Genomic DNA, 15,105 nt, shown 5'->3' on the forward strand with positions numbered 1-15,105 from the left:
AGGCATATCTCCTCATTAGTTGTTCAGCACCCATTAAACACATCCTAAAGACCTTGCTATCATTGAGTTACTAGAGATGTTACCCCCATCCGTGTATTGCCAGCAGGTTCAGCACCGATAGCCCATTCTCAATTTGCTCAGTAACATTACTTGGCAAGTTGGCTGCACATGAAGCATTTTGCACTGGGTCTGAAGTCACTTGTAGGCCAGATCAGGTAGCAGATTTTCTTCCCTTCCTTTATGGACCAGATGGATTTTCCTACATAGATGGATTTTACAACCATTTTGGAGGTGCACCTTCACTATTACTAAACCTAACTTTGTAGTTCAAAATTGAGCATTAGTCCAAGGTTATCATTACAGTAAGGTAACCACAATGCCACTGGTTTCAGTGATAGATGTGGGCTCAGTGTTGGCTAGAAACCCCTTTGCTGCAAAACGTATCTCTACGCTGGTACATTCCTCAAGCCCCATTTTAAACTTTTGAAACTTTTGTCTTCCAGCTTCTTTCCAACCTTGTGTTGATTGATGAGCGCCTGGAGAGCATCGTTGTCATCTGGAAGAACGCCATGGAAACGAAGTGTCTGTTCAGCCTCAGCCAGCCACTCGAGCAGCACGTGCACAGCAGAGTGGAATTCCTCAGCCTGTAAACGCAACAGTCATTCGTCACAACACTTGCAACCTGCCAGCCAGCCCTTCACACCAGTTTAAGTTACTTTAACTTTTTGAGTAAAGACAGATGAAAAAAAACCTGATGAATCTCAAGAAGATTACGTCGTGCATAGGATAATTTTAGGGGAATCACTGGTCGTCGTGGACACATGGGCTCGAAGGGCTTGTTTCTATGCTGTATCTCTAAACTAACCTAAATTAGCTTCTTTCACTGGAGGGCAGAAGTTATCCAAGGGCTCAAGTGATTAAAATGGCCCCTCAGGGCAAAACCAGCCGTGTGGCTGAGGAAGAGAGGGTGTCTCGATCTTCATCTGGGGCAGTTCAGTACAACTTTCCTCCTCTCTACTGGGCCAGAAATGGAACCACGCAAAGAGACACAACTGAAATGTAAAATACATGCACGTTTTTAGGAAGGGATTGGGAACAGAGCTGTTTGGAGGGTTCCTTCAAGGGGTATGATGGCCAAGTGGCCTCGGTCTATGCTATAAAAGTTCTGAATCTGCTCAGTCTAGTGGTAGGCAGCAGGACCACTGACAAAGACCAAGATGAGGCTCAGCTCTGATGCTCCCGGTGGGGTTAAAGACATTCATTTTCAGACATGCTGTCAATGACCATCTGAATGAGGGGCAGGACAGGCAGATTCTTCTGCAAGTGTGAAATTGTAATTGTAAGAGAGGGGGAGAGAGAGAGAGAGAGAGAAAAAACAACATCTATTTTTCACACAGGAGGTGGTGGGTATATGGAATGAGCTGCCAGAATAGGTAGATGAGGCAGGTACTATAACATTTAAAAAACATGTGGACACGTATATGGATAGGAAAGGTTTCGAGGGATAGGAGTCAAACACGGACAGGAAGGACTAGTGTAGATGAGGCATCTTGGTTGACACGGGCAAGTTGGGCTGAAGGGCCTGTTTCCGTGCTGTATGACAAAGGCCACTTTGCCGCACCGGGATGCTAACGTTACACTTTGGCACTGAGGTCTTCTTACCTGTTTGAGGGCTTGTTCCAGTCTAACTTGTTTGGAGACAGAGAGAGCACACACAGTCTCCCAGCGAGTACTGAGCTCCTGCATCTGCACCCTGACCCAGGATGAATCATCGCGGCTGGCATCAACCAGCTCACGGGCCGAGCGTTTCAGGGCCTGGACACCGCTTGTCCGTTTGCCCAGCTCCTTCTGGAAGACCTGAGCAGAAGACAAATGCTTGTCAACGTGCAGAACAGAAAAAAGACGGTCTATAAATCCCCGCACGTTGCTGAATAAGCGGGGCTACCACAGGAGAGATATTGCTCGATTCGTGAAAGGGTTGTGTCCCAGGGTGGGAATGTCAGACTAGCGCCCTGCTTTGTGAGCGGGGAAAAGTTTAAGAATGTGCAGGGTAGGGTTTATCTACCCAGGTGCTTGAATGAATTGCCAGGATTGGTGGTGAAGGCAGATATGATAGTGCCATTGAAGAGGCTTTTGGACAGGCACACGATATGCAGGGAATGGAGGGATGTGGATCGCATACAGGCAGAGGAGATCAGTTTAACTTGGCATCATGTTTGGCAGAGACATTGCAGGCCAAAGGGCCTGTTTCTGTAATGTCCTGTTCGATATTCATTATTATATAAATCTGTTAATGAATTATTCTATTATTATGTAATATTAATTAATATATTAATTTAGATGGTGGACACAGTGAGGCGTGGGGTCTAGAATGTGGTGGAAAGAGAGGGTGCCATCCAATGGGCAATGTTGCTGGATGTAGATGACAATACCTTGTGAGCATCAATTAGGTTCATGGTCAGGTCAACGTCTCCATGCACTGGCTGGTCTTCAGCCAGCATCGGCTCGATCTTGTACAGCCAATCAATCAGGGCTTGCAAGGCTTCCGTAAACTGGCCTGAAAACAGCAGTGCTTCCTCCAACTTGTTCTGTCTGAAATGGAAACAGAATAACTTAGACACAAGTTCAGCCAACTGCAGCCATGAGTGAACTTCTTCAAGCTAAAACACGAGGTTGGCCTGCCATCACTAAAAGTTGAAAAAGCACAACTTGCCCTCACAATCTTGGACGGTAGGAATTTTTCCTCATAAAAACAATCCCAAGGCCCTTGTTGCAGAGCGTACATTAAGACTAGACAGGGTCTTGAGGGCACACGTTTCTGAAGCTCACACCTGGTTGGGACAGCTGGCAGTTTCCTGCTCTCAAACTGAAATGCACCAAACAGTTGTCAGGCAGAACTTCCAGCCTCATAGAACATAGAACAGTGCGCACAAGAACAGGCCCTTCGGCCCACAAAGTCTGTGCCGAACATGATGTCAAGATAAACTAATCTGATCTGCCTGCATGTGATCCATATCCCTCCATTCTTTGCTTATCCATGTGCCATCTAAAAGCCTCTTAAATTCCTTGAACATATCTATTCAACACCACCACCCCCGGCAGCATGTTCCAGGCATCCACCACTGAAAAAAACCTGCCCTGCACTTCTCCCTTAACCTTTGCCCTTCTCACCCTAAAGCTCTGCCATCTGGTCTTTGACATTGCCAACCTGGGAGAAAGGTTTTGACTGTCTTTGCTCTTTATGCCTGCCATAATTTTACATACTTCTATCAGCTTTGGCAAGGCTAAGCTGAGCAAATGTCGAGTTGGCTGCTCCATACTTGGGAAGGAAAATAGGACAAGTCATGTAATCAGCAGCCAATCTCACATCACCCATCACACAACTCTGGAAAGTTGCTAATTATTCTTCGTACATTCAGGATCGAATGAAACAATGATGGGGAAATATTCAACTGCAAACAATAAAATCACAACAATTCTGTGAATGCCGTGGGCTTCCACATTCTGTGTTTAATTTATCTACTCAGTTTGTTTTCGATCCGTACAATTCTTTTGGCGTCGATAATTTACAGCACATGTACATTTTTGATACAAGTTATTAAACAAAGGTTACCAAGATTTCATAAATTCTTCGGATTGCATGGCACAGAAGTTAGGCATTCATCCACAAAAATGATGATAAATTAGTCTCTTTCCGTAAACCACAATTTTTCTATTTTTTAAGTGTTTTTCCTAATCTGTTTAAAGTTTATTATTAAATAATTACCCCATCTCCATATGAGGCAATATATTCCAAACACTTGTTGCGTAGTAAATATTTTCCTTCATGATGCCTTGGCTTACTTTCAGTTCAACCCTACTGGCACGGGTATATACAGACATTTTTTAACCAGTCCCTGCAAACATGCAAAATCCTCTAGATTTTGACCCTATCTCCACCAATCTGCAGATCACCCCTGCCATGACCTGTGTCGACCTGTCACTTGCCAAGATTTGCCCCACACCCATTCTCTTTTCCACCATTCCATCAGTCCGAAGAAGACCCAAACCTAAAATGTCAGCAGTCCATTCCCTCCACAGATGCTGGTGACCCGCTGAGTTCCTCCAGCACGTTGCTCAACTTCCCAACATCTTTGGTTCTTGTGTCTCCCCCCTACTGTTAAGCACTATTGTGATGTTCCTTGCTTGTTTTCTATGAACCATAAAAAACCGTTGTCTGTTGGCTACCTCCGTGTCCGTTGGCTTCCTCTGTGTCCGTTGCCTACCTTCAATGGCTTCGGAAAGTTTCAAGTGGTATTATCAATTAATAATATCTATTACAGTTCTTAAACAAAGAGATTGCCCTGATTTTTTTTACATTTTACGAATTGAATGAATGAATGAATGAATGAATGAATGAACTATGCCATTTGCATCTTCAAGATTAACCATGATATTCATTATGTAATCCTGAACAGCCATTAGAAGCTGCATAGAGAGCTCCATTCGTTACCATTCTGAAGTGGTCAGACTGATCAAGCCATTGTTATTCTCGTCAGTCTGACCTTTCACTCTCAACACTGAGCAGTCTCAAATAGCCTTTTAGAACTCTCGACAGCTTTCAAGCTCCAACCACATGTGTGAAGATGCTGCCTGTGCTGCCTGGTTGCTCCAGCATTTTTGGTGTCTATCTTCAGTGCAAACCAGCGTCTGCAGTTCCTTCCTACACATTTTGTGTGAATATGACACTGAGTTGACTGTATTAAAAGGCAACTACCCACTTAACCTAATACAATGCAGAGACCACTATCCATAAAACCAATCCTAACACAAAGTCAGGCATGGAGAGGTCTTAGCCAATTATGTAAAATCAATATTAATTTTCATATTTGACCCAACTACTCCTCGTATTCTACAAAAATGGTGTCTGCAGTGCAACCATAATTGTATCTGTTGTAGCCCAATCTATAAAGTACCACATAAATTATCCCCAAAACATCTCAAGTTAATTCACAAATTTCCTCACTCGTGTTTCCAATTCCTTTGTTGGAAGGACTGGTGGCCAACTGGGCTGGAGAATGCACACATAAAGTCAAGATGATGTCTCATCCCCAACTCCCCTCATGATTCCGTGCTTCCAAACTCAGTGGACAAAATGCAATTCCTTTCACTCTCTCAAGAGTTTGCCTGGAATATGAGGATTGGTCGGGGGCAGATAGGAAGTGTTAAGTTACAATGTTTTGACTGAATATTGTGAGAACGGCTCCCCTTCCCCTTTGTTCCTGGATATTGGTTGTGCTCCACAACTCTCAGAAATGTCATGTCTTCTAGGTTTGCACCTAAAGCACCAGTTCCATAGACCTAGTCCCAGCAGGAGGAGGAGCACCATGGTGGTGAAGGGGTGCAAGTGGCCAATCTGCTGCCTCACAATTCCAGCTACCAAAGTTTGATTCTGGCCTCCGGTGGTGTGGTGCTTGCACGTTCTCCTCAGGACCATGTAGTTGTACAGGGTCTTGGTGAGACCACTCCTGGAGTATTGCGTACAGATTTGGTCTCCTAATCTGAGGAAAGACATTCTTGCCATAGAGGGAGTACAGAGAAGGTTCACCAGTCTGATTCCTGGGATGGCAGGACTTTCATATGAAGAAAGACTGGATAGACTCGGCTTGTACCCGCCAGAATTTAGAGGATTGAGGGGATATCTTATAGAAACTTACAAAATTCTTAAGGGGTTGGACAGGCTAGATGCAGGAAGATTGTTCCCGATGTTGGGGAAGTCCAGGACAAGGGGTCACAGTTTAAAAATAAAGGGGAAATCCTTTAGGACCGAGATGAGAAAAACATTTTTCACACAGAGAGTGGTGAATCTCTGGAACTCTCTGCCACAGAAGGTAGATGAGGCCAGTTCATTGGCTATATTTAAGAGGGAGTTAGATGTGGCCCTTGTGGCTAAAGGGATCAGGGGGTATGGAGAGAAGGCAGGTACAGGATACTGAGTTGGATGATCAGCCATGATCATATTGAATGGCAGTGCAGGCTCGAAGGGCCGAATGGCCTACTCCTGCACCTATTTTCTATGTCTAAAGTAATGTAACAATCAAGTTCATAGGTCAATTTGCCACTATATACAGCCTTAAAAGGTAGGTGAGTGGTAGAATCTGGGGGAGTTGATGGGAGTGCAGGGAGAATACAATAAATGAGTGTAGGATTAGTGTAAATGGATGCCCGATGGTTGACATGGAATTAGATGGGTCTAATTTAGTACTGAATGACCCCATGACTCAACTAAACAAAGTTCCCAACAATCTCCAAGCTGTCAGAGCTAAACAAAACAAAAAACTCCTCCAAGAAACAGAAATTCCTCAAATCAATAACAGAAGCCAAGATGAGCTCAGAGCTTTACTCTGATCTTTTAATTAGTTGACTGTCAAGAATAATTTTGAAAACCTTAAATGACAAAGCACTGCCTTATAATCATTTCATGGTGTCCACTTTCAAGCAAAAAAGAGTGAAATGAATCAACAAAGAAAGCAAGTTGTCCACGTGATTTGCAAAGCAATTCAATAATAACACAAAGCAATGCTATCAACTGATCATCGCAACTCTAATGGAAAAATAGTACTGTTGATACTGAAGAAATCGGAGTCCAAAGCTGGAAATAACAAAAAAGTAAAGCTTCTGAGAAAAATGATACGTTTTAATCTAAAAGTCTTTGCACGAGTTTGGTAACCTAATGGAGTCAGATTGGAAATACACCTCCGCAATGAAAGTGAATTGGTTTGTGATTAGACTGATCCCAGATACAGATCACAATAGGATTACTTTCTAAATAAGCCTTTTCAAGAATAATTGACAAACTGGCATTCGAATTATATATATTAAACCGATTTACGGACTGGGTGATGGGTGTGGTGAGAAATAGAAACACAGAAACATAGAAAATAGGTGCAGGAGTAGGCCATTCGGCCCTTCGAGCCTGCACCGCCATTCAATATGATCATGGCTGATCATCCAACAGGATAGTCCTGTACCTGCCTTCTCTCCATACCCCCTGATCCCTTTAACCACAAGGGCCACATCTAACTCCCTCTTAAATATAGCCAATGAACTGGCCTCAACTACCTTCTGTGGCAGAAATGAAGCAGGTATATCAACACATTTTTTTATTTTTTTAAAATTATTTTTCGTTTTTGTCTTTTTATTTTTTAAAGTTTTTACTCACTCTGTGACTACACTCATTTGGTAGTTTAGGGGTTCTATTTTTACACATTTACTCTCTCTTTCACTTTCTTTCTTTCTTGCTCTATCTCTCTTTTTCTATTTCATTTTTGTTCAAATTAAAATGGAAGATGTACAATAAATGAGTTATGTCACATGCCGTGGCTTATACTTTTGCACACTGCTTCTAATAAAAATATAAAATAAAAAAAATTATATATATAGATTTGGGATATAACATTGTGAGGTAATTGGTCTATAGTTTAGTTGGTTTAGTTTAGAGATACTGCGTGGAAACGGGCCCTTCGGCCCACCGTCCATGCCGGCCAGCAATCACCCATACACTAGTTCTACCTTCGATTTTCCAGCATCTGCAGTTCCTTCTTAAACACTAGTTCTACACTACCTACTATGGACAATTTACAGCAGCCAATTAACCTATGTCTTTGGAATGTGGGAGGATACATACCCGGGGAAAACCCACGTGGTTACAGGGAGAATGTTAAACTCCGTATAAAACGGCACCCATAGTCAGGATCGAACCCGGATTTCTGGTACTGTAAGGCAGCAACTACTACTGTGCCACCCTTGTCATAACAGAACACTTTCAGCTAATTCTAGATCTTGGCTTCCAATAAAACAAAATTATAATCTTCTTTTAGAAGGACAGAAAATATACAATACAGATGATCATTCAGCCCATTGTGTTTGTGCTATTCCCAAAGGAGCTACCCAACACAATGACCACTTTGGTCCAGGTCACATCTCTTCAAGTATATGAAAAACTCTGTTTAAACATGAAGAAGGTGTCTGGCTCTTCCACGCTGTCCAGCAGTACGCTCCAGACATCTACTACCCTTTGGGTGACTACAAAGAATGAATGTACCTCCATCCTTCAACTAATCACTTTGAGTCTGTGCTCCCCATTTAGTGATAACTCACCAAAATAACCCATGTCCAACATAAACAATTGATAGTGTACTTTTCATTACACAATTGAGCATTTGCACAGTGAAATGTCTTTTCCAAAGCAGCTGTAGACAGATAAGGTGATGAGTTTATGTGTGAAACAAGACAATGGGGATAGGTGGTCAAACGCCAGTGGGGTGAACTGAGGATGTACAAAAGGAGCAGCAATACAAGCATCACAATCGTGCCAAAAATCATCAAGAAAGTTTTCAGACTCTTTTATCATTCCTGCGACTGCATGGAGACAGGATCAAAGAATGTACCTGCAGTCTCTGAGGCTTTTCTGTTTTGAATCTAATATTTCACGTTCAGACCTGTGCTCACCTCTGAATTTGGACAGCTTTAACCATATTTATTACTTTGGGGAGATTTATCTATTTGTCAACTTTAGAAGTTGGAAATTGTTTGACATTCTCACTGCTCAGAAATGTCACATTTCCCAGATTTTCTATTTGATTTTTGAGAAAAAAACTACCATTCATGAGAAGGGATCTTTAACAAGCAAATGGACACAATTGCATTGAAAGAGTTTAAAATCGCTCATACATTAGTTCTAACCTACACACTGTGGTAAATGCTGTACTTAATTTCATCAGTTCCCTCAATGCCGCCCTACTCACCAACTTAGTGATATTTTCATTCATTGCCAGCGCAATTTATTCAGACATTATTTAGAGTCACAATTGAGATCAGAGAAGGCAACCTGCTTTGGACCGAATGCTTTCCGAGTTGGTTTTCTTTACCTTTCCACTGACTTCCCGCACACTGTGTCCCACTTGTCCCTCAGTTCACTCAACATGTCATCGAGCTTCTGGTGATCATCTACTAAAGTTGTCTTCTCCTTCAAGGAGCGGCCCGTCCTTACTGCTGTGTCACATACAGAATGTTTTGCTCCGAGTGCTTTTTGGAACTCCTGTGTTTGTAAGCAGGGAAAGGGCAAAGAGTTTTCATTACATTTCAAAACATATGATATGAGACTCCTCCTTGCAGGCAAATCAGACCACTTCCAAAAGACGTGGTCTGCATTTATCGACTTACTACAAATATAAGGTGCATCAGTACTTCAAAAAAGAAATGGTGTCAGGATCTGGTAAGGGGGGAGGAAAAATACGAAGTTGGTATATCCCTTTTGCGCGGTTTTCATAATAGAGCTTTTGTTTTTTTTGGTTTTTTCTTTCTTTCTTTTCTAGGGTCTATTACTTAACTCTTTTCCCTTACTCATGGGTTTTTTTTTAAAATTCACTCTTTACACTAACACAACTTTCTCTCACTTTCTCTACTTTCTTTATTTCTATCTTTCCTTCAAGCTTAAAAAATGAAAGGGTACAACAAATGTAATAAGATATATGTGGCTTGTACTACTGTAATTTACTGTACTTCTAATAAATAAAAATAAAACAATAAATAAAATATTTCAAAACCAGCCTTGAACTCCAACTATTCCCTGACATCGTGGTCCAAAGCAAATCATCCTTCTTTCTTTGGACTTTGCTCTGCAAAATCTTTCAAAATAAAAACATATTCCAAAGATTTGTCCAAAGAAAATAAAAAAAACGATATTACTAAAGCCTTTTGTTGGATTTGGCTGCCAGATTTACATGCTATTTTTACTGCGCTTCAAAATTGTTGATTGGTTGTTGGCAACATCCTTAAGATGTAAAAGGTATTTGACAAACCTGGGTTATTTTTCATTTTTCATGTGAATTTGCAAAAAGAGGGTAAAATAATAAATAAATAAAAGAACCATAATTATGTGTCATCTTTCACAACCTCAGGCCATCCTCAATTACCCACTCACCAATATAATACTTTTGAAGAGTAGATACAGTTGTAATGAATGAAACACACTAGATAACTTGCACACTAAAATTCAACAGACTAAAATATTGAGCACACTGTAGATATTGGTGGAAGATTAGGGGTTTTGGTCAAATCTCTTGTCAAAAACCCGCCAACTATTTTTTGAATTGTGTACCTCCTCCGTCAAATTGACGGGAAAGATACCTCCTCTAGAGCAGCATATATTGGCAGGATCCACAACGTCTACATCACCTTGTGGTTTGCAAGTTGCATTTTCACTTTGTCTGGATCATTTGCAATTTCAAGGTCGGAATCCAGGTTTTTTTCTGACTCTTCCAACCACTCCATCAACTTCTTCCAGGCTTCTTGGAACTATTATGGAATGATAAAATAAAAATAATCACCAACATTCAATGCTTTAACAACCAGGTACTAGTCTTCAAATTAATGCCCTATTTTACCCCTATCGCTCGCAAAACATTACACCACAAGCAAATAGCAGGAAGGTTGGCAGAATCTCAAAGACAAATTAGATATTAAAAAGCCTGATATGGTCTTGGAATTTTTGTTTAAAAACAATTAGGTTTGATAGACATGATAAGGTTTATCTATATTGAAAGAATATCTTGTAGCCAGCAACATGAACATTATTTTAGGCTGCATAATCACACGCACTGCTTTTATCTGCAGAGAGTAGTGTGTTCGGCCGAACGCACTATGGGAACTTCACTCGCCCCCCTGCAGGAACTATACATCAGGAGGTGCAACTCCAGAGCCAACAATATCATGAGAGACCCCTTCCACCCCTGCAACGGACTGTTCCAGCTGCTACGGTCAGGCAAACGCCTCCGTTGCCATGCGGTGAGAACGGAGAGGTTGAGAAGGAGTTTCTTCCCAGAGGCCATTCAGACTGTAAATGCCTATCTCACCAGGGACTAACTCTACTGAACGTTTTTCCTTCCATTATTTATTATGTAAAAGAATATGTGTGTTTATGATTGTGTTTATAGTTTGTTTGGTTGTTTGGTTGTTTATCTTTTTGCACAAAAGTCAGCGAGCATTGCCACTTTCATTTCACTGCACATCTCGTATGTGTATGTGACAAATAAACTTGACTTGACTTGACTATTTAAATTCTAGACCTATCCAGAGGACTGCAAGTGCGTCCACAGTTTGTTGAGGTGAAGCATCTCACAATATGTGCAGAGAATTGGTAACCATTCTCCGTAATGCTGCTGGAGTGCAAGCTGACATTTCCAGTGATAAAATCTGGGGCCTTCATGAACTAGGAAATCACTGTCCTTCTTAGCTAATGTAAATTGTGGAATAAACAGAGGAAAGATAAGCAAAGAAACTGGGTAACTTAGAATCAATTCAGCTTTGCAAAAAATGAGCCAATAGATGAAAAAAAGTACTCTCTTAAACAAGGTGGCACAGCGGTAGAGTTGCTGCTTTACAGGGCCAGAGACTTGTGTTTGATACTGTCTACGGGTGCTTTTCTGTACGGAGTTTGAACGTTCTCCCCGTGGCCTGTATGGGTTTTCTCCGGGATCTCCGGTTTCCTCCACACTCCAAAGACGTAAAGGTTCGTAGGTATATTGTCCCTAATGTGTGTAGGATGGCGGCAGTGTGTGGGAGCGTTGGTCGGCACAGACTCAGGGGGCCGAAGGGCCTGTTTCGGCGCTGTATCTCTAAACTAAAATGTTTGTGGCATTCCAGGTGTAGGAGATATTGGCAGCTTTGTAAGAGAAAACAAATCATTTGAGTCACTTTTGAATTTGCTGTTTTCTCTTCTCGCCATAAGGCCTCAGTATCATGTTGAAAGGTCACGCATACACAAGCTCAAACATAAAGGTCAGGCCATACAAGGAGTCAAACTGAAAGGCCAGATAAGGAGGCCTCATAAGGGTCGAGATGGCCTGTTTCCGTGCTGAAATTGTTATATGGTTATATGGTTATAACGTTCTCATGAGGCCAGGTTGCTGTTGATAGTTGCTTAATAACATGCTGTTGATAGTTGCTTAATGGGCAGAAATGGGCCTTTGCATGATGTATTTTCTCCAAAGCACCATAAAAGAAACAAACAGGGGCCAATTACTTTATATTACGAGATCACTGTCATATTAATTTGAATCTTAAACTTGCTGAACAATTTATAGAAGCACAAACCAACAGATAGCCTGATTTTATTTCCACTGATTTGGTAAAGACAAACACACAAAATTTAACATCACAAATTCATCTTCTGCGCTATAATTTTCTACAGACTCATGACCATACCTGTTTCGCACGCTTCCTGGCATCATCTAGCCCTCTTCCTCGATCAACTGACCGCTGCACAATTTTTTCCCATCGAGCTTGAACACTGATCAACAAGTTTTTAATGAGCACAACATCCTGCTTCTGACTGAAGTACTTCAGATGTGTTCCGGTCTTGTCCAGTTCAATTATTTTCTCACGGTGCGAGTTGACTTCATTGGCAAAAACCTACAGACACCGCAGCAAAAACACAATCAACCAAAGTGAGAAATACGCCAAGGCTCAAATATATTTTGAACTTTCCATGTGCCCGCTCGGAGTTTACGTTTACCTTGTGTTCGTCAATCTGAAATAAAACGGTGTCCAGAATGAGGCTCGGCGATGCAACTAACATCAAGGTTTGTTCTGCCTGAGTCAACCAGTTGATGAAGTCTTGAAGGGAGTTGTGGAACTTAGTGGCCAAGTTGAGGGCCTCCTCCAATTTAACCTGCACATGAGATGTGGATCAGTTAGAAAGCCCAACTTTAGGATACACACCCTCTATTTCTGCCCAGCTCAGAGTGGGCTGTTCCTGCATATCAGCATTTTTGTTCAGTTTTGGCTTATTCTAATTGAGTGGTCTGGCCTGCTGGGCATCTTGCTCAAACTTCCTATTTACAACACACAACAGATGTGCCTCAATACTGAATATTGCCTCCATTAACACATTGGACTTGCCCTATCAGAGATACTCCTTTTGTTCTACCCATTCCTCCTTTAGAAAAAAACAATTTGCTTTACTCTTTACCAGTTTTGACAAGCGGGTCTTGGATCTGAAATGGTGACTTTTTATCTTTCCACAGATGCTGCCTGACCTGCTGAGTGTAATTTCCTGCTTTTATTATGGGATTCATTATTTCACCCCAAAAAAAGCTCACTATTCCTTCCCTAAATTACAACAGGAGTTACACTTTCACCATTTTCACTGAAGCACTTTTGGACATCCTGAGATTATGAAAGCCATGCTATTTACAAGTTATTTTGTGCTTTCTTTGTGATATCTTCAAAGCTGTGGTGGGTGGGCAGAACACTTTGCAGTGCCAACATCTTGGACTGTCAGGTGAGGCGGTGCACTATGTAATGTTCTGTATTCACAAAACATCAGCAACCAGTCCTTAGACTGCTCTTTCTATCAGATCAATGTTAAACTGCTCCCTTCAGGTAGAAGGTACAGGAGCCTGAAGACTGCAACAAGCAGGTTCAGGAATAGCTACTTCCCCACAGCCATCAGGCTATTAAACCTGGCTCGGGCAAAACTCTGATTATTAATAACCAATTATCTGTTATTTGCACTTTATCAGTTTATTTATTCATGTGTGTATATATTTATATTACGGTATATGGACACACTGATCTGTTTTGTAGTAATATGCCTACTATGTTCTGTGCGCTGAAGCAAAGCAAGAATTTAATTGTCCTATATTGGGACACATGACAATAAACTCACTTGAACTTGACCACTTCCCACACTCATCATGCTGGTCGTCTCCACGTGAGATTACTATTTAACCACATTCTCACAATCACCACTATTAAGATTTGTTCTTTTTTTTAATAGCCTGAATTTTTAATCTTGTTTATTTTGGTGTTTACAGAGCACTTTGTTTACATATATTTTGCGCTGCTATAAGTAAGTGTTTCATTGTTCGCTCTGAATTATGGCCCTTCTTTATGATGATCAATGTCTCATTTAGTTGCTAAACATGAATTACAGGCTCAGATTGCAAGCTAAAATAATTCTAATGTGTTAAAAGACATTTAAAGGTGCCTTCTGCGTCAGTGTTTTACATTATAAAATGCATAATTTGGCACCTTTCGTTCTGTTAGTTTTATTTCGACGGATTCCCATCTTTCTTTCAGGTTGTTGATGCCTGTCTCCACGTTGCTGTCACCAGCTTGGTCACGGTTCTGCTGTCCCTTATTTATCAAGTTCTTGTAGATCTCCTCTTTGGCTCTAAATGCTGCACAAAGCTCCTGATGGAAATAAATGGCATCTTTGTTAATCTGTTTAAGTGTTTCCATACTTAGATCGACCCATAGTCTAACTGAACGCCAAAAAAGTGCATGGAATTGTCTTGATTCAATATAGGTGTGGCTGTGAAGGTCTGAAACTAACAGAAAATTTGCCCCGCTGCTAAAGGTAACCCAGAAAACAACAATGAATCTGTAGAAGTAAATGAGGTTGTGCGAGAGCCTCGCTGGTAGTGCTCCAGGTTGTGTCTCTGGCCATGGAATCTCTTCCACTGCTTTTGGTGGAACATCTCATTCCAACAGCATTACCACTGATGGATCAGGACTCACTCTATACTGTACCATCAGTCTGGAGCAAGGCTCAAATACACAACCAATAAATGATTCCATGGGCTGCAAGCCTCCAGTTTGCCCGAGATGAAGCACGCGCGTGAAGGCAGGAGAATGGGGTTGGGAGGGAGAGATAGATCGTCCATGATTGAATGGCGGAGTAGGCTTGATGAGCCGAATGGCTTGATTCTGCTCCTATTACTTATGACCTCATGAAGCGAAAAAAAAAAGAAAAAGAAATGTTAACAAAAAGTTTAATCTTCTTCACTAAGCTTTGCTGGAGCTTGGATTGCGGGGTGGTCGTGCTCAGAGAGAGAGCTGTATCCATTGCAGCAGACTTAGGATTCTCTCTATGAGAGTCACTAATCACGCCTCAGTAAGATGGCTGAACATCAGCTGTGGTTCACATAAACAATCATCATGAGCAAATTGGACACAACTTCCTGGGACAAAAGGGTTGAAGTAGCTAGGGCCTAAAGTCATTGGGCTTTATAGGACGAGTGGTGGTTTAATTGAAATGTAAGATTCTGAATGGACTAA

At 41.5% G+C, this 15,105-nt stretch overlaps 1 protein-coding gene across 1 annotated transcript in view; it reads right to left on the minus strand.

Annotated features, from left to right (window-relative positions):
• Positions 1 to 15,105, minus strand: part of LOC116973618 (dystonin-like) — a 523,324-nt gene that overhangs the window by 28,422 nt on the left and 479,797 nt on the right. Inside the window, 8 exon segments of the mRNA XM_033021855.1 lie at positions 516 to 644; positions 1,663 to 1,857; positions 2,433 to 2,592; positions 8,910 to 9,079; positions 10,219 to 10,338; positions 12,247 to 12,453; positions 12,557 to 12,712; positions 14,077 to 14,238. Coding sequence (XP_032877746.1) covers positions 516 to 644; positions 1,663 to 1,857; positions 2,433 to 2,592; positions 8,910 to 9,079; positions 10,219 to 10,338; positions 12,247 to 12,453; positions 12,557 to 12,712; positions 14,077 to 14,238 — 1,299 coding nt within the window.

This window comes from Amblyraja radiata, chromosome 5, assembly GCF_010909765.2.
Source record: "Amblyraja radiata isolate CabotCenter1 chromosome 5, sAmbRad1.1.pri, whole genome shotgun sequence".
NCBI classification, from domain to species: Eukaryota; Metazoa; Chordata; class Chondrichthyes; order Rajiformes; family Rajidae; genus Amblyraja; species Amblyraja radiata.